Genomic DNA, 17,436 nt, shown 5'->3' on the forward strand with positions numbered 1-17,436 from the left:
AAGGAGTCATCTGGAAAGGTGAAGTGACTTGCTCAAGGATATAGCGATAAGGAAATGAAGAAGTCTAGAGTAAACCCGATTACAATCTTATTGGGAGATACAAAGTGGAAAAATAATGAGACCGGTGCAGTGCTTTATAGTTGACAGAGCTATTTCATTTAGCCTTACTGCAATCTCTGAGGGCACAAGTCAGTTCTATAGTGTTCATCACTGATCTCCAGCACCTAGCACAGCATCTGGCACGTGGTATGTGCTCCATGAATAACTGTTGAATGAATAAACAAACGAATGAATAGATCTGTGAGTTACACAAAAAAAGGGATATGATCTCCCTTTTTAGACATGAGGAAATTGAGGCTCTGAGGTTCATACATCTTTTTTTTTTTTTAATATTTATTTATTTTGGCTGTGCCAGGTCCTTAATTGCGGCACGCGGGATCTTTAGTTGGGGCATGTGGGCTTCTTAGCTGCAGCATGAGGACTTCTTAGTTGCGGCATGCAAGATCTAGTTCCCCGACCAGTGATCGAACCCACGTCCCCTGCATTGGAAGGCGGATTCTTAACTACTGGACCACCAAGGAAGTCCCGTTGTCGTGTGTCTTTTGAATCATGGAACTTATGGCTGGTGCACATTAGACCTCCCTTTTTGCATAATAGGATTCCGGTCCTTCTGTCCCCCACCTCAACACACAGAGGAAGGCTATGTCTTCAAGTCACTGGTCCCAAGAGGGAGCTATCTTTTGGAAGCCCAGGTCCTGTCATAACAAATTGCCACCTCTAGTTGTGGACCTGGCCCACCTAGGGAAACAACTCAAAAAGCCAATTCTAGGACTCAGGGTCAGGAAAGGGAGTGTTATCTTTCTCTTGCTACTGCCACTTCTCAAGGTCAGACCTCTTCATTCTCTGTTGGTCTATTTTACCTGCCTCCTCACTGGTGTGCCTCCAGGTTCTCCCATTTGCACCCATTATCTCTTTAAAAGCAGAGATCTTTTTTTTTTTTTTTCTTTTGCGGTACGCGGGCCTCTCACTGTTGTGGCCTCTCCAGTTGTGGAGCACAGGCTCTGGACGTGCAGGCTCAGCGGCCATGGCTCACGGGCCCAGCCGCTCCGCAGCATGTGGGATCTTCCCAGACCGGGGCACGAACCCATGTCCCCTGCATCAGCAGGCGGACTCTCAACCACTGCGCCACCAGGGAAGCCCAAAAGCAGAGATCTTATCATGTCCTCTGCTTAGTGATTTCCTACTAACGGCCTTAGGTAATGCCCAAACATTTCAATCTGACAGTTAGGCTGGTCCTTACTGGCTTCTTGCGCTACTCCCTGCCAGGCAACCCAGGCTCCATCCATATTTGGGGAACCACATTCCCCCAAATATGCTCCTATCTTCTTTTGTGCCTTTGCATATGCTCTTTCCTCTGCTTGGAACGCAATGCCCTCCCTTCCCCCTTGACTATGAGGTGAACTACTCACTTTCAAGACCGAATACAATTTTCACCTTCTTGAAAAAGCCTGTCTTTCCAGACAGAGTCAGACTATCTGTCCTTTCTGCTCCCCGGTGCCCTGGACACACATTTTCCTCAGCAATTGGCAATCTAGGTTGTTCACAAGGTGTCTCTCTCTCCTGGTTGTCTATGAAGGGACAGTATCTTCCTCATCTTTGTTTCTGTCCCAGTGCCTGGCACAATGCCTGCCTCCGCAGAGGTACCACAAACATTTGCTGCAGTGTCTGCCTCCTGTACACCACCATTGGAGCATCTGCATAACTTGTAGCCAAACAAGGGCTCAGGGGACACGGGCAGACTAGATGAATGGCTATGACCATGTCTCCTCTCCTGCCAGCCCCTGAGCCCTCCATCCTATGCTCCACAGAGCCAGGTGGCCTTCCAAGCCGCTTTGTTTCCATTCAAGCCCTTGGCCTTGCTCACACACCCTCCCTAGCCTAGAGCCATGGGTCCTCCCTGATCCAGTCCCTGCAGACCTTTCCAGATCCAGCCCACCTCCCCGCAACTTTCCTCATCTTTCTTGCTCTAGGAACCACTTTCTGCTTACCTTCTCCAAATACCCCAGGATGCTACTGCTCGGCTTGAAGCGCCTTTACCCCCTCTTGTCCACCTAGGAAGTGGCCGATACAACTCAGACTATCCCCTCCTCCAAGAAGTCCAGAGAGCATTAAATGTTCTCTCCCCTGTGCTATTCTGTACCTTGTAACTGTTATACCCCTCCCAGTGTAGTGACTTGTTTGTTTCTGTGTCTTGGCATCTTCACCATCTACCTCGGCATCTGACACAGAGCAGGGTCTCAGTGACTGCGTGCTGGGAATCAGTACATCACATTCTGCTGGGATAGTAGTGTTATCTTTCAGAGGGTTTGGGGACCCAGCGCTGCCACTTCCTAGCTGTGTTACCTTGGGCAAGTCATGATACATAGCTCCCTGAGCTCCTGTTTTCATCTATAGGAGTGACAGCACCTACCTCCTAGGGTTGTCATAAAAACTGGATTAAGACAAGGCCTGTCATACATGTAGAACAGCCTCTGGCACACAGCGAGCATTCAGCCAGCAGCAGCTACCATGCTACGGTGACCTCGGGTGTCTCATCTTTTCTCCACCGGAGAAGGCAGAGCTCACAGGGGCCCCAGAAGCCACACATGGGGTGTCCTGGCCAAGAATCCCACACCTCTGCTCTCTGCCTGACAGGCAAGAAAAGGAGAAAGAAATACAGGACACAGGCTTATTGGGAGTATAAAAATAGGACTTTTTTTTTCTCCTCATAATCACATCAATTATCAAAGAAAAACAGTATGTAACAAAAATACAAAGCTCTGGTGGATTTTTTTTGTCTGTTTTTGTTTTTTTTTTTGCCCCCCACCCATCCCTCCCCAACAGCCGATTCCCAGGGAGCCCCTGGCTGAAGCCTGGATGCTGTCCCTGGGTCGCCCTGGGGCTCAGGAGAACCGGTGGTCTAGGTCCCTCTGGGGGTTGACCGAGTACGAGTAGGCCTTGCCCAATACCAGGCGGTCTCGCAGCAGCTTGAAGAAGGCGTAGTAGTTGCTGAAGAGGATGAGTGCCAGTGAGATGGTCTGGTGCCACTTATCAGAGGACATTAAGGAGTACAGCTGGTAGACGATGACAGCGCCCTCCAGCAGCAAAAGGATGTTGAGGATCCGCAGGGGTTTGCTGAAAAAGAACTGCCCAGGAAAGAGTAGGCATGGACTGGAAAGTGGGCTCCAGAAACCTGCCTCTTGGAAGGGGGTTCTGGGTAGGCCAGTGAAGGGGTCAAGTTCTTGGGCCCCATGCAGACTTGGGTGGGGAGGAAGACTTCGTAGGGTTGGGCGTGGACCTTGCCATCTCTCTGCCTTTGTTTGTGGTGTTCCTTCTGTCAAGACTACTGCTTCCCACAGAAGCTATTTAAGATCCGGATCAAAAAAAACAAAAAAAAGATCCGGATCAACTTCCACCTCCTCCCAGAAGCTTTTCTTGAGAAGTCCTGCTTGTTCTCTCAAACTTTTGCTGGTCGAAAACCAACACCTTATTATATGTGACTTCCTGGGTACTGTCAGGCCTGAACAAAGTAGAATCTTATGACAGAGGCATGGAAAGTTATTATAGACTCTACAGCCTGAGTCATTTACTATTTCATGTGTAGCATCCCCCGCTAGGCCGGAAGCTTCCAGGGGACACGGAGACACATCACTCTTACCTGGTGTCTACAGGGCAAGGTAGAGTGTAGAGACTAAGAAAATTTTTCTGGTCAGTTTAAAAGAATGATCGATGTCCAGGGATCTTGATTCTGCAGGGGCCAAGGTACCTAAACCTCAAGAGCTGATTATAGGATGGCAGGAGAAGTGCCAGGAAACAGGAGTCTGAGAGACCAGCACGCCAGGCTCAGCTCTGCACCTGACAGGCTGCAGGACCTTGGGCAAGTCCCTTCCCTGCCTGAACCTCAGGTTTCTCTACTGGGAAAAGAAGAGGTTAGCCCAGATCAATGATTTCTCAAACCGTGTTCCTCAGAGCCCCAGGTTCCAGGAGGTCTTTTAGGGGCTACCACAGTGGTAAGCAGGAAGTGAGGGGAGTTCCAACCCTTTCAAACAGAGCAGCGCCATGAAGTCCTATATACTGAACTTTAGTTTGATTGAGTTGGAAAAAAGGATTTTGACAGTAAAATAAGTAAATAAAATGGAAACCACCAGCCCAGATGATTTTGAGCAGCCCTTTCCATAGTACTGAGTCCATGAGCCATTACCATTAGTTCCCAAGTTTCCCAGTAAGGCACCCTTGGAACAAGTTAAACTCTCTAAGCTGATTTCAGTACCTGAAAACCAGGACAGCCCTGGTATTTCTTTCATACACAAGGTTCTGGTGAAGACTGAATGGGAGGGTGCATGGGAAGTGTTTACCACAGTGCCTGGCACACAGTAAGGAATGACGAGTGTAATTATTTTCACCACCAACAACCCCTCCTTTTGTTGTATCATCTTTTCTACCTCCACCCAATGTTTTCAAAGATCTGGTACCAAGTGAGCTACAGTTATGAAGGGATCATTTGTATGGCTGTCCTTGGGCTGCACATGTGCATTGTCTTCTTTTGGACTTGGGAAATATTGAAAATAGCCGCCTCTTGCTATGACATCGCCTTCCTGCCCCGCTGATCCTCCTGCCCTCTAGATCAGGCCCCACCCCTCCTTCCCAGGGGAGGAGACTCACGTGGAACCGGAAGTGGGAGACGTCGGAGGGGATGGCCACGTTGTAGTGGCCCACTGCTTTGTAGACGTTCTTGCTGTGCTTCACCAGCACGCCCTGTGGCCACATGCATTCTTCAGTCCACCTGGAGGCACAGCCCGACAAAACTCCCTTACGCCCAGCTCACCCACACAAGGGGATGTGAGAAGACTGAGCATGGGGTGACCACCAGGGCTCTACTCCCATTTCTATCACTTAGACACAATGACTTTCCTTTTCTGCGTCTCAGTTGCCTTTTCTGTAAAATGGGTAACTGTAAGAAATTCACTGCACTGGGAGTCGGAAGGTTTAGGGCTGACATTCATGTCTCTGAGGGATTTCAAGAAAACCCTTTTCCCTCCCTGGGGTCATTTTCTTCATCTAGCCTCCCATCAGTCTCACCTCTAGCCTCCCAGCAGTCCACCACACAGCTGCCCGAGTGGTCTTTGTGAAACACCAAGCCAAGCCTGACTAGTCTCTCCTCAAAACCCTTTGAAGGCTTTCCGGTGCCCCTGGAGTCAAGTCCCCAACAATGTGTTATGGCCTCCGAGTCCCAGTGTGGCCTTCCATGACCCCCACCACATAGCACCTGCTCAAGCCACCCAGAACTGCCTCTAGTTCCTCCAGCACTGCTCCTGTCTCTTCATAAGGTGCTCGCTCCAGCTGGGCTGCTCTTCCAGATGCCTTATCCCACAGAGTTCAGCATCTTTTAAATGCTCCCTGAATCTCCTGCTACCGGTCCACTTTCCCCAATGTGTTGTCACTTATTTATTTCCCTGTATCCCTCACTAGTCTGGGAGCACTGAAGGGGAAGGCATGGTGTCCAGTTCATTTCTGTGTCCTCGGAGCATGCCACAAGGCTTGGCACAGAGGCGCCCCAGAGAGCATGTGAATAAGGTTGTGGGACCAGTGAATTCTCTTCCATTGTTCTTTGAGATCTCCCAGGAAATCTAAGGGTCCTGGGCCAGAGGACTGAGAATAACTGTCCACAAGAAGCTCAATCTCATGCTCCTGTCCTGTTGATTCCTTCATGTAAAAAACAGTTACCATGTCATACGCAACAACATGGATGAACCTCACAAACAATATGCTGAATGAAAGAAGCTGGACCCAAGAAGAATGTCTACTGTATGATTTAATTTACATGAAGCTGTAGAATAGGCAAAACTAACCTATGGTGAAATGAAATGAAAAGATGGTTGCCAGGGGGAGGGGGTCATTGGGAAGGGCCATAAGGAAATTTTCCGAGGGGCTGGAAATGTTCTGTATCTTGATGGGGGAAGGGTTACATGGGTGTGTATGTCTTTATCAAAACTCAAGGAATTGTACACTTCAAGATCTGTGAATTTCACTGTATGGAAATTCTACCTTAAAAAAAGCTCACATACAAAAAACACAAAAAATTTGCTGTTGGACCTATCACAAGCCAGGCATTTGCCAGGAGTGAGGAGATGGCCGAGGGCTTGACAGACAAGGACCCTGACCTCCAGGAGCTTTAGTCTTGGAATGACAGGCAAGTAACTAAGCAAACACAGCAGAGGAGGAGCACAGGCAGGGCAGGGACACTGAACCTATCCTGGGTGGTCAGGAAAGTGTTCCTGGAGGACGCAAAGTGCTAAACGATGAATAGGAATTAAACAGGAAAAGAAAATTGGAAAGGTCACTCCACGCAAAACATGCATCATAGGCAAAAGCCTGCATACAAAAGTACATATAGGGACGTCCCTGGTGGCGCAGTGGTTAAGAATCCGCCTGTCAATGCAGGGGACACGGGTTCGATCCCTGGGCCGGGAAGATCCCACATGCCGTGGAGCAGCTAAGGCCGTGTGCCACAACTACTGAGCCCATGCGCCACAACTACTGAGCCCATGCACCACAACTACTGTGCCTGCACTCTAGAGCCCGCGAGCCACAACTACTGAAGCCTGTGTGCTTAGAGCCCATGCTCTGCAACAAGAGGAACCACTGTAATGGGAAGCCCGAGCACCACAACAAAGAGTAGCCCCCGCTCGCCACAACTAGAGAAAGCCCGTGTGCAGCAACGAAGACCAAATGCAGCCAAAAAAAAAAAAAGAACATACAGAATTGGAGGATCCGAAGAGGTTGGGTCTGGCTAGAGCAGAGTATGAGTTGGGGCATGGGAAGAGACAGAGCAGAAAGGCTGGTAGGAGTCAGTTCATCATGGGAAGCCACGTGAAGGAGCCTGGATCTTACCTGAAGACCATGGTGAGCCATGGGCAGGTTTATCCTCATATTCAGCCATGTACTCTCTTTCTACTCTCCCCTGCCCTCAGAGCCTTAGGCTAAGCCAAGCCCCACTTCAGCCCATTTGGCAATATCCATCCACTCTCTGGACCACCTGGACAGAGCCTGAGAGGGACCCTGACTGGCATGGAGGGCCAACATCAGGAGGCTTGGCCTCTGCGGCCTGCCTTCACATCTCTGTGCGCCTACCCCTACAAACCTGTCCTAGGGGCCTCTTCTCGGCTGGGCCTTGTGCTGGGCCCAAGACTCAGATGTGATTCAGAGATGGTCCCAGCCTTGAGGAGCTTCCAGTCTAATGGGGGAATACAGGCAGGAAAATTAGCATAACCGGGGTAAAAAGACGGTGATGAAGGGCTGTAGAAATGCTAGGCACCAGGAAGGATGGGTCAGGCTGAGGGGAGGACAGCCCAGCCCCTCAGGGCTCCTGAGCAGGGTGACTTCTGCCTCTGCTCTGAGTACAGTGCCATTCCGCAGCTGGGCCTTTCTCACCCCACTCATCCTAACCCTTTGTGTACACGGCTATCACCCGCACCAGACTGTAATTCCTCAAGGGGTCTCGTCTTAGCCATTTCCTCCCTGTGGCTTTTCTTCCCTGGCCAGGGTATGTCATCAACTAACACAGCACCATACCCTGTTACCAGACTGATGTTTCTAAGACACACCTTGGAATGGGTCCCTCCACTGTTCAAAACCCTCCAGAGCTCCCCTCTGCCTATAGGTCAAAGTCCAAGCTCCTTTGTCCAATACACAGCACCAGGCCTGGGACAGCTTAGGTAGAAGTAAATTCTTTCTGAAAGAGTAGATTAGCCAATGATTGGATGGATGAGTGAGTGGAAGGAGGGAAGCAATGAGTGAATGCATGAGCAAATCAGCCAATAAGCAAGTCAGAGAATGAGAAAGTCAATGAGTCTATGAATTTACCACCTGCCTTCCTCCCATCTTCAAGACACTGCAAGTTACCCAAGGACAGGAGACATGTCCTTCCTGGGCCCTACCATATCCCACTCTGGCCACAAGGCCTAGCATACAAGACATGCTCAATAACTATTTGCTGATCGAATGAATGAGTTGATGAGCAGGGAGGGGAGTGACTCCAGACACTGACCAGGGGGGGCTGGGGTCGAGCAGAGAAGGGCAGACTCACGGGTGCTGCAGTACATTGGAGCACAGTGCTGGGTCCACCTTCTGCCAGCAGCCCAGGTGGGCAGCGGCCTTATGCAGCAGGTCGCAGTAGCTGGCAGGCAGCAGGTGCTGCATGAGGATCACCGAGGTGCTGATGGACACCAGCAGGAAGAGCTCGCAGGACCAGCGCTTGTCATAGTAATGTGTGTTCTGGGGGCAGCGGGAGGTGGGTGAGACCTTGGACACCCATAACGGCCTCACTCCCTCCCCCATCCCTGATTCCATCTGTCTCGGAGATCAAGACAGCCCTAGAGAGACCTCGGGGTGGCCTGAGACGAAGGACTGAACACCTAACAAAGGTGGCTTGATCATGGGCTTAAACCCTATGCCCACTACTCAGTTTTCTGCAAAGAAAAATTATTCCCACTCTGAGCCAGAGAACAGGCTCTGGGGTTCAACAGAAATGAGTTCAAATCTTGGCTCTGCTGCTTAGTCACTATGTGACCTTGGGCAAGTCATTTCACTTCTCTGGGCTAGCTTCCTCATCTGTTAAATGAGGATGAGAGTAACCACCTCTGAGAGGCGTGAGGAGGATTATAATACTCATCAAAGCTCTAGCAGGTTGTAGGTGCCCAACGGACATGAAGTCCTCTCAACCCCCAATCATTCAGTACAGCCCATCCTCAGAGAAATGTGTCAAGCCAGCTGGGGAGGTACCTTCCCACATGGCCATATAAGCCAGAGAGAGAGCACAGGCCTTTGGAGTCACTCAGATCTGGATGAGTCCTGCCTTTCGAACTTAATGACAAAGCAGGACACCGTGACATGCCTGTGCCAAAACCGCCACACTGAAACACCAAGTCACCGCCTTCCGTTACCAAGTATTACAAACAACAATGCCATGTCCCCCTCGCTGGCTGGGGGACCTCGTGCGGGCCACGTGCATTCAGCGAGCCTTGTTTTTTCCACTCTAAAATGAAGGCAGGAGTCACTCTGGCCCTCAAGAGCACATATGGGAATCTCATCAAGAGCAGCAGAGTTATTTATGCGAGCAAGAGGGCTCCTGGGGGGCAGGCAGCAGGGTGAGGCCCCTTTCCTCCCTGGGTCAAGCTACGCACCTTCACGAACCAAACAGGCACAAAGGCCACATAATAGGCGCTCAGCATGGAGCTGACCAGCACCTCCTTCATGCGCCAGTTGAAGTCCATCTTGAGGAACTCCACCTCACTGCGGATGAGGCTGGGCGACAGGCAGCAGGCGTGGGTGGGCATGGCGTCCGGGCCGTACAGCTGCCTCGTGTGCTGCTTCCACGTCTCCCGCAGTGTCAGCAGGTAGTCCCGGCTCCGTGCCAGGCCACTGACCGCCTCCCGGGGACCCATGGAGGCCATGTGGCTGAAGAGGTTTGTCTTGCGGAGGTCACAGTTCAGCTGCAGGAACGGAATGTACATCCCAAACCTGCTGGGGAAGACAGTGGTGAGGGCAGGCCTGCGCAAGGGCCAGGATCCCAACTCTTAACCACCAAGGGAATCTTCTTTCCTCCTGGGCTTTAGCTCTCCTGGCTGTTCAGAGGGGAGACTCTACCGGTCCCTCTAGCCATCCAGCCTCCCAGCCAATGATCAGTCATTCAACCCACGTATTAGCACTAAGTGCATGCCAAGCATTGTGCTGAGCGGCAGGTATACAGTAGGAAGCAAGACACGAGTCCCGGCCCTCACAGACTATTGCTGCCCAGCAGTAATCTTAACAGTCCACATTCACTGGGCACAACCAGTGCTCCAGATACTGTACTAAGTGCTTTACATGCATTCTCTTCTTTTGTTTCTCTTAACTCTGTGTTAGGTACTGTTAGTTTGTGCCCTTTTCAGCTGAGGAAGCTTTGACTCAGACAGGTGGAGTGGAGTCCGAAAGCTCACACAACTAGTAAGGAAGTAATAGAGCTGGGATTCAAATCCAGAACTGTCTGGCACCGGTGATCAAGACAGACACTCAGCAAATACTACAAGTAATTCATTAATTGAAAACATACATGGGGAAGAGATATGGGAACATATGTATATGTATAACTGATTCACTTTGTTATAAAGCAGAAACTAACACACCATTGTAAAGCAATTATACCCCAATAAAGATGTTAAAAAAAAAAAAAAAGAAAATATACATGGTACCACAAAGGAGAGGTAGACATTGTCATGGGTGCACATGGGGGCAGCTCTGTAGCTTGCAGAGGAGGACAGTTCAGGAACAATATTTATTGTGTGTCTATTATGTGCCAGGCACTGAAATGGGCCCTTGAACAGTACAAACCACTTCCCCTGAGGAGTACCCCTAGGTCAGGGCTGGAGCTAATTAGTTAAGAGATAGAGTGTGTGGCTGATATCATTTAAGGAGAAAACTAGACAGACCCATAGCCCAGAAGAGGAGATCATTAAAGTGGGTAAGTGCCAAGCACAGTACATGGAACGTCATGATAGGTGCTCTTGACAGGCATTCCTTGTTTTAGCTTAGGGCCTCTCAATTTCCCCAGGCTCTCAGACGTAGCTCCAGAAGGGTCCCTGGGCTGCTGCCAGGAGCCAGACCCAGTGAGAATGCTACATTTTCTTATCTATAGTAATGTTCTCTTTCTTTATTCTGAACTTCCAGGAAGGGATATATGAGTGTTCTTGGGCACTCATATAATTAGCCTCTTTGGGTTTTTGCTTTCTGGCCTATAGAATGGGAATGCTTCCACTTCTCCTAGGGTAAGGTTCAAGTAAGATAACTTAGAGAATTCTGGTCAAGAGCACAACCTTTGGGGTCAAATAGGCTAGGATTAAAATCCCAGCTCTGCCACTTACTAATGCTGTGATTTAGGGCAAGTTATATAATCTCTAAGAGCCTCCGTTTCCTTAACTTGCCTTAAGTTACCTAGCTTGTACTGATTCTCTACGCTCAGTCAGGCATTATGCTAGTGTTTTTATAAATACTCTCTTTTAATCTTTGCAACAATGCCCAGCATGGTGTCTGGCCTAAAGTAGATCAATACAATTTTGTTTAGGAAAGAAAGAGGTCAATGATTCTGTGGGACAGAAAAGAACACTGAAATGGGATTCCCAAAACACTCTTCAGGGCACTTGGTGGGAATGAGGGCGTGGGGCACCTACATGAACATACAAGGGCTTCAGACTCAACCTTAAGGACAAGTACTTAAGAATCTTCTTGGCTTTCCCACTAAGAAGGACTGCCGATACAATTAAATTATTTGATAACATCGAGTAGCTGCTCTGACAGGTCACAAGTTAGAAACAACTTCACATGCAAGATGGCAGACCCTCTTTCATCCTCTCCATCCTAGATGTGACAGTATCAATGTAGAAAGTAAATAAATAAAAGTAGAAAATAAATCCATATCAGCAAAGAGAATGGGAGTGAGGGTTATCAGTACATAAGTGATTCTGACAAATTTACACAGCAGATGGAAACATGTTGACAGATGAGGAGGTCATCATCTAGAGTAGCACAGTCCAATAGAAATATGAGAGTCACACATGTAATTAAAAATTTTCTAGTAGCCGCATTAAAAAAAAGAAGAAATTAATTTTAATACTCTATTTTACTTAAACCAATATAGGCAAAATATTATCGTTTCAATATATAATCATTATTTATGAATGAGATATTTTACTTTCTTTTTTTGTATTAAGTCTTCAGAATCCAGTGTACGTTTTACACTAACAGCACATTTCAGTTAAAACTAGCCTATTTCAAATGTTTAATAACAATAGGCAGCTAGAAGTTACTAAACTGGATAGCGTAGGTCTAGAATGTGCCATGAGAGGGTTACAACGGGGGTAGGAGCTTATCTGCCCAGAGTGACCCAAGAGAGACTGGCTTGAAGTGGGCACATTTGATAGAGGGTAGAAGTGAGAAGCAGGGCTGAACAAATGGGATTAAACACAGATCTGTATTCATTTATGAGTCACTCCCTTTATTCTCCTACAAACCTGACACAATCTGCCCTGAAAGATTCTTCTCTAAAGAAACTGAATAAACTGAGGAGAACTGAGGTCTCTAATGGGGGCACCCTACAGTAATACCCCCTTCCCCTTTCTGGTCTATGGGTGCACACAGCTTGACAATTAGCACCTCACTCACTCTTCCTAAAGCAAAGTCTACCAGTCAGTGTGCCCTGCCCACATACTTAGAATTCCCAGTCAAACCTCCCATTCACGTATACAATGGCAGAGGGAGAGAAAATGCATTCCAAGCCACTCAGTCCTCCACTCTTAAATGTAAACAGACAACCAAAGAAACTAACTACACTTAGAAAACTAGCAGCATGAAACAGAAAAACTGACCTAGTGGAAAGACAAAATTGAGGGAACGTAAGAGATCTTTAAAACAAGAACAGAATGCTATGAGAAAAGAACAATCAGAAATCCAGAAAGAGGACTTAGAGATGAAAAATATGATTGCTGAAAAAAATCTCAATGAAAAAGCTGGAAGATGAAGTTGAGAAAATCCCCCTAAAGATAAAGTAAAAAGAAAGAGAAAAAGATAGATAGAGAAAGAGAGAGACAGAGTCAGAGAGAGAAAGAAAGAGGGGAGGGAGGGATGGAGGGAGAGGAAGAAAGGGAGAAAGATGAAAAGTATGAGGGAAAATATAAGAGAAACAGATGACCAATCTATGAGGTCTACCATCCGACGCAGAGAAGTCCCAGAGAGAACAGAAAAAATGGAAGGGAAGACATTATCAAAGAAATAATAGAAGAAAATTTCCCTGACCTGAAGAAATACACAAATCTCCAGGTTAAAAAAGTCCTAGAGTACCGATAAGATGAATGACAAAAGTTCCATATCAGACACATTCTTGTGAAATTTCAAATAATCAAAAGATAAACAGAATGCTCCCAAAAGCTTTCAGAAAGGAAAAAACAAGTCATCCACAAAGTAACTGGAATCAAACTAGCATCAGACTTCTCATTAGAAACACTGGATGCTAGACACAATGGAGCAACATCTTCAAAATTCTGAGAGAATATGAATTTGAACTTAGAAATCGACATTTGGCCGAACCATCAATCAAGTATGAGGGCAGAATAAAGACATTTTCAGACATGCAAGGACTAAGACTATATATACCTCCCATATACCCCTTGTTAAGAAAATTACCTCATAATGCACTCCAGGAAAATAAGGGAGAAAACCAAGAAAGAAGACGACACAGGATCCAAGAAACAGTGGATCCAACCCAGGAGGGCAGGAAAGGAAGTCCCAGGCTGAGAGCTGTATAGCAGGCTTAAAGAGCAACCACTCCAGACTGGAGCAGGAGGATGGAGGGCTCCAGGAGGGATGTCTTTGGAGGGAAAAATGGACTCCAGGCAACAGGTAGTATGACCGACAGGCTGGATAAACTTGAGGATATGTTGAAGGCCCATCATTCTTTTGTCAACAAGAAAAAAGAAAGGCAATTAGAAACTCCAAGAAAAATAAAAAGCTATATAAGAAAGTTACAATCTAAATATGAAGCAAACTAAAATGTGGCATGGTTTTAAGCAATTGATGGAATATAAGAAAAGAGAAACCATTTGACCTTGACACTAGGAACATTCTTTTTTTAAGAGGCCCAAGATTATAATTCAGTAAATATAGAGAAGGAATATCATCTATGCACACTACTTGGTCCTGCAGTGAATAATATTTTCATACTCACAATAATATCAAGGCCACTTATTGGTTTTTAATTTTTAGAATTAGCCTTAGACAAAGAATGAAAGACTTAAATGTGGCTATATAGGAGAATGTGAATGTCAAGCATGACAATATAAGAGTACAGCTGCCAGGAAGTGATAGGAGGAAGAGGGGAGGAAAAGCCAATGGACAGGGCTCCTAATATTATGTTCTTACATAAAAGGGATTAAGACACTGACTATTGTTGATGGAATAAAAAACACAGGCATACTCATATTATTGAAAAAGAGGCCCAACAGAAAATTAAAAATAATAACAATTATCAAATACTAGGAACAGTACGGATAGAAGGTGAAGTAAATCTTCATCTGTCAATGCAGGGAATCAATGTATATGTGCATGTGTGCGTGTGTACGTGTGTGTGTGTGTGTGTGTGTGTGTGGTATGCTTGTATATGCACAGAACATTCATTTCCAGGATATATAAGAAACCAGAAACATGGTGGTTACCTCGTGGTGGTTAGGTTCCCTTCCTTCTAAGAGTGGAAGGGAAACTGGGTAGCTGGGAGACAGGAGTCAAGGGAAGAATTTTTCATTCTACGCTCTTTTATCTATTTTTCAGTTTTAATGATGTGACCCTATTACCCAATTATAAAATCAATAAATAAATGTGTAAAGAAATAAACAAAAGCATAAGGATATTAAAATTATGGAGGTAACTCAGAGAACACTTAAAACCAGAAACAGTAAAAGAGGTTGCTTTTGAGAAGTGGGACTAAAAATCTGGAGGGTGGGGTTAAAGGCTGTTTCTCATCATAAGCTTTTTTTTTTCTTTTGGCCACACCACACCTCGTGGGATCTTAGATCCCTGACTAGGGATTGAACCCACACCCTCAGCAGTGAAAGCACGGAGTCCTAACCATTGGACCACCAGAGAATTCCCATCATCAAGTTTTTTAGCACTATTGAATTTGATTTTTTTATGATATACGTGTCTTATGTTAATAAAAATTTAAAGATTAAATAATATAAAATAAAGCAAAATATGAACACTGGGTGATGTCTGAGTAGTCACCAGAAAGTGTCAAATTAAGGCAACTGTTGACATTTCTAATCAGTACAACCTTGGAGGGCCATTTGTTGATATCTATCAAAAATGTAAAACATAGCTTTTGGTGCAATAATTCTACTTCTGGGAATCTGTTGTACAGAAATTTTGGACAAGTGTGCAAAGATGTATGCAAAAGAATGTTCCCTGCCTCATTGTTTCCAATAGGGAAAAGCTAGAAACAACTCAAAAGTCCACCAACAGAAGACAAACAAAACCAATTGTGAAAAGTCAATTCAATGGAATACTATGAGGCCATTTAAACAACTGAGGCAGACCCATATATACTGCCATAGGAAAATATCCAAGTTATATGACTATGTGAACGTGTAATAAATTATACATTATCATGCATAGAGATTAACCCTATTTTTCTGTTTTTAAAAAATGTATATGTGTGGGTACTTGCACAGAAAAAATTTAGAAGGACATGCTGCAAGATAATGGTTTTCTGGAGGACTGAGATTATGTGGGACTTCCATTTACTAAGTTAAAAGCTTCTGTAAAGTTTAATATTGTTACGTGACACATGTATCACTCTTATAATTAAAAACTAGTTATAACTAAAGCAAGTGTGATTTGGCTCCTACCATGACAGTGACCTTTTGATCACGCAGGGGAGAGACGAGTGTCCAGTTCTGAAGCTTCCCAGGGAACAGAGGTGACCCAGCCTGAGGAAGTTCATGACTCAGAAAGCCCAGGGGTTGGGAAATGACTGTTAATGCCCAGGCAGCCAGCAGCCTGCCCCAGAAACAGCCAGAGTGGACATCTTGCCAAAGCTCTCCCCAATTCTAGTCTAGAAAGGGGCAGGCCTGTGCTCCTCCCAGACACTATCTTTCCATCCTCAACAATCCGGGTTCTGGCAAGACGGAGGAAGTGAGTGAGCAAAGCAGACACACAGACAGACATACGGATATGCATGTGAAGATACACACACACACACACACACACACACACACACACACACGCTTCATGCACAGACACCCACACAGAAACATGCGTGCACCCAGGTGCTTGCAAGCATACATACCTGGGGGAGGCACCGAGCGACTACATAAACACTAAGATATGCAAAGAGACAGAGAAAGAGAAAGAACCAGAGAGAGAGGAAAGGAAGAGAGAGGAAGATGAAGCCCGTGCATATCCCCTCAGGAGCTGTGGGATATACACTCAGATCTGAGTCCCCTTCTGACCTCCCCCTTGAGGGCACCTTGGGGAAATTATGCCTGCCGTCTCAGTTTCTGCTCCTGCAAAAGAAAGCTAATCGTCCTGATCTCAGAACGATACTGTCAGACAATGTGAGAGGGTACTGTTGCTGCCTGCCTGTGAGTCTACTGGGTACGGGGGCCCAGTGCCCAGCCACACTCAGGGCAGAGGTCAGGAACAGGTGCTGGGCAGTGAGGGGGTGGAGTGAGGGGTACTCACGGATAGCAGAGGAACAGGAGGTTCAGGAAGGAGTAGGTCCTGAAGAGGTGGATGAGGGAGCGGCACAGACTCCAGCCTGTTGCCGTGAGAACGGTGAAGCGGGTGAGGAACAGCATGATGGAGCGAAAGAGGGAGACCTTCCCCCTCTGAGAAGCCTGGGTCAGGGCGAGATAGGACGGGATGGGGCCTTGGATGGAGGTCATGGGGGCTGTGCCCAAATCCCACCCAGCATGGCCCGTGATCCCACCCGGGGAAACGTGGGGCAGCAGGCTGGGCAGAACCTGGCAAGGTGAATCCTTTCCATCGACGCCCAGGAAACTCCAAGAGCCGATGGGATGTAATGCTCTTCAACCAAGTTCAAAGGGAGCCCCAAGGAAATGCCTCAGGGTTGAAGGGCTGGGCACACCTCCTTGGTACCCCCATGGGTAAAGGGGAGTCCCAGAGTTCCCCAGCCAGCCTCTGGGACCCAATCACCTCCTTCACGATGGACCCAATGAAGCGGCGGCCCAGAACAATGGTGGTCACCATCAGCAAGTTGAAGTCGATCAGGTGGAAATTCTGTCAGGGGGCAGAGGCTGGGGGTCACGTGGGCCCCCTGCCCATGTACGGGCTTTTCACATACCCACCTCCCCCTGCCCAGTCCTTTCCATCAGGACTGTCCCCACTCTCTGACCTTCATAGGCCTCCAGCTGAGTCAGACCAGGAAAATACCTAGAGGAGTAGAACAGGACCCAGAGGAGGAAAGTGGGACAGTCCCTGGAGACAAGAGAGTGGTGTGTGAGCCCTCTTGCTCTGATCACCCATGCCCCTGCCCCTGCACCTCTCCTTCTGCACAGAGCTCTTTCCTCTCCTTGAAATAGCCATGTATGCCTGTGACTCACCTCCCCCACAGGACTTAAGACTCTGTGCTCCTTTAGACAAAATCTGAGTCAGATTCATCTCTGCTACCATTACACTGTGTAATGTGGTGCTGAGCACACTAGGGGTGAGCGTTCAGGAATCATCAGTTTCCTGTTCTTTTCATACCTCTCATGCCCAGCATGAGGCCAAACACACAGGGTTCTGCGTAAGCTATGCTAAACTAAAACCAAACATGTCACTCACACACACACACGCATACACACACGCATACAC

At 47.2% G+C, this 17,436-nt stretch overlaps 2 protein-coding genes across 9 annotated transcripts in view; both read right to left on the reverse strand.

Annotated features, from left to right (window-relative positions):
• Positions 1-2,695, reverse strand: part of KPNA6 (karyopherin subunit alpha 6) — a 54,750-nt gene extending 52,055 nt beyond the window's left edge. Inside the window, exon 1 of the mRNA XM_027109293.1 lies at positions 2,471-2,695. Within this exon, the coding sequence (XP_026965094.1) occupies positions 2,471-2,549 (79 nt within the window). The 5' untranslated portion in view covers positions 2,550-2,695. The remainder of the gene's footprint in view (positions 1-2,470) is intronic.
• Positions 2,696-2,714: 19 nt separating this feature from the next.
• Positions 2,715-17,436, reverse strand: part of TMEM39B (transmembrane protein 39B) — an 18,776-nt gene continuing 4,054 nt past the window's right edge. For 2 of the 8 annotated variants that reach the window (XM_027109307.1, XM_027109302.1), the window contains 6 exons: positions 16,777-16,860; positions 16,303-16,457; positions 9,222-9,558; positions 8,126-8,313; positions 4,702-4,822; positions 2,732-3,185 (listed from right to left, as the gene is read on the reverse strand). In XM_027109307.1, the coding sequence (XP_026965108.1) occupies positions 2,943-3,185; positions 4,702-4,822; positions 8,126-8,313; positions 9,222-9,558; positions 16,303-16,457; positions 16,777-16,830 (1,098 nt within the window). In that variant the 5' untranslated portion in view covers positions 16,831-16,860 and the 3' untranslated portion in view covers positions 2,732-2,942. Of the gene's footprint in view, positions 3,186-4,701; positions 4,823-8,125; positions 8,314-9,221; positions 9,559-16,302; positions 16,458-16,776; positions 16,861-16,975 lie in introns of all 8 variants that reach the window. The other 6 variants (XM_027109305.1, XM_027109306.1, XM_027109303.1 and 3 more) reach the window with 6 other exon arrangements.

The sequence above is a fragment of the Aethalodelphis obliquidens genome, unplaced genomic scaffold (assembly GCF_003676395.1).
Source record: "Aethalodelphis obliquidens isolate GAN/ISIS:26980383/991018 unplaced genomic scaffold, ASM367639v1 scaffold9, whole genome shotgun sequence".
Classification (NCBI taxonomy): domain Eukaryota; kingdom Metazoa; phylum Chordata; class Mammalia; order Artiodactyla; family Delphinidae; genus Aethalodelphis; species Aethalodelphis obliquidens.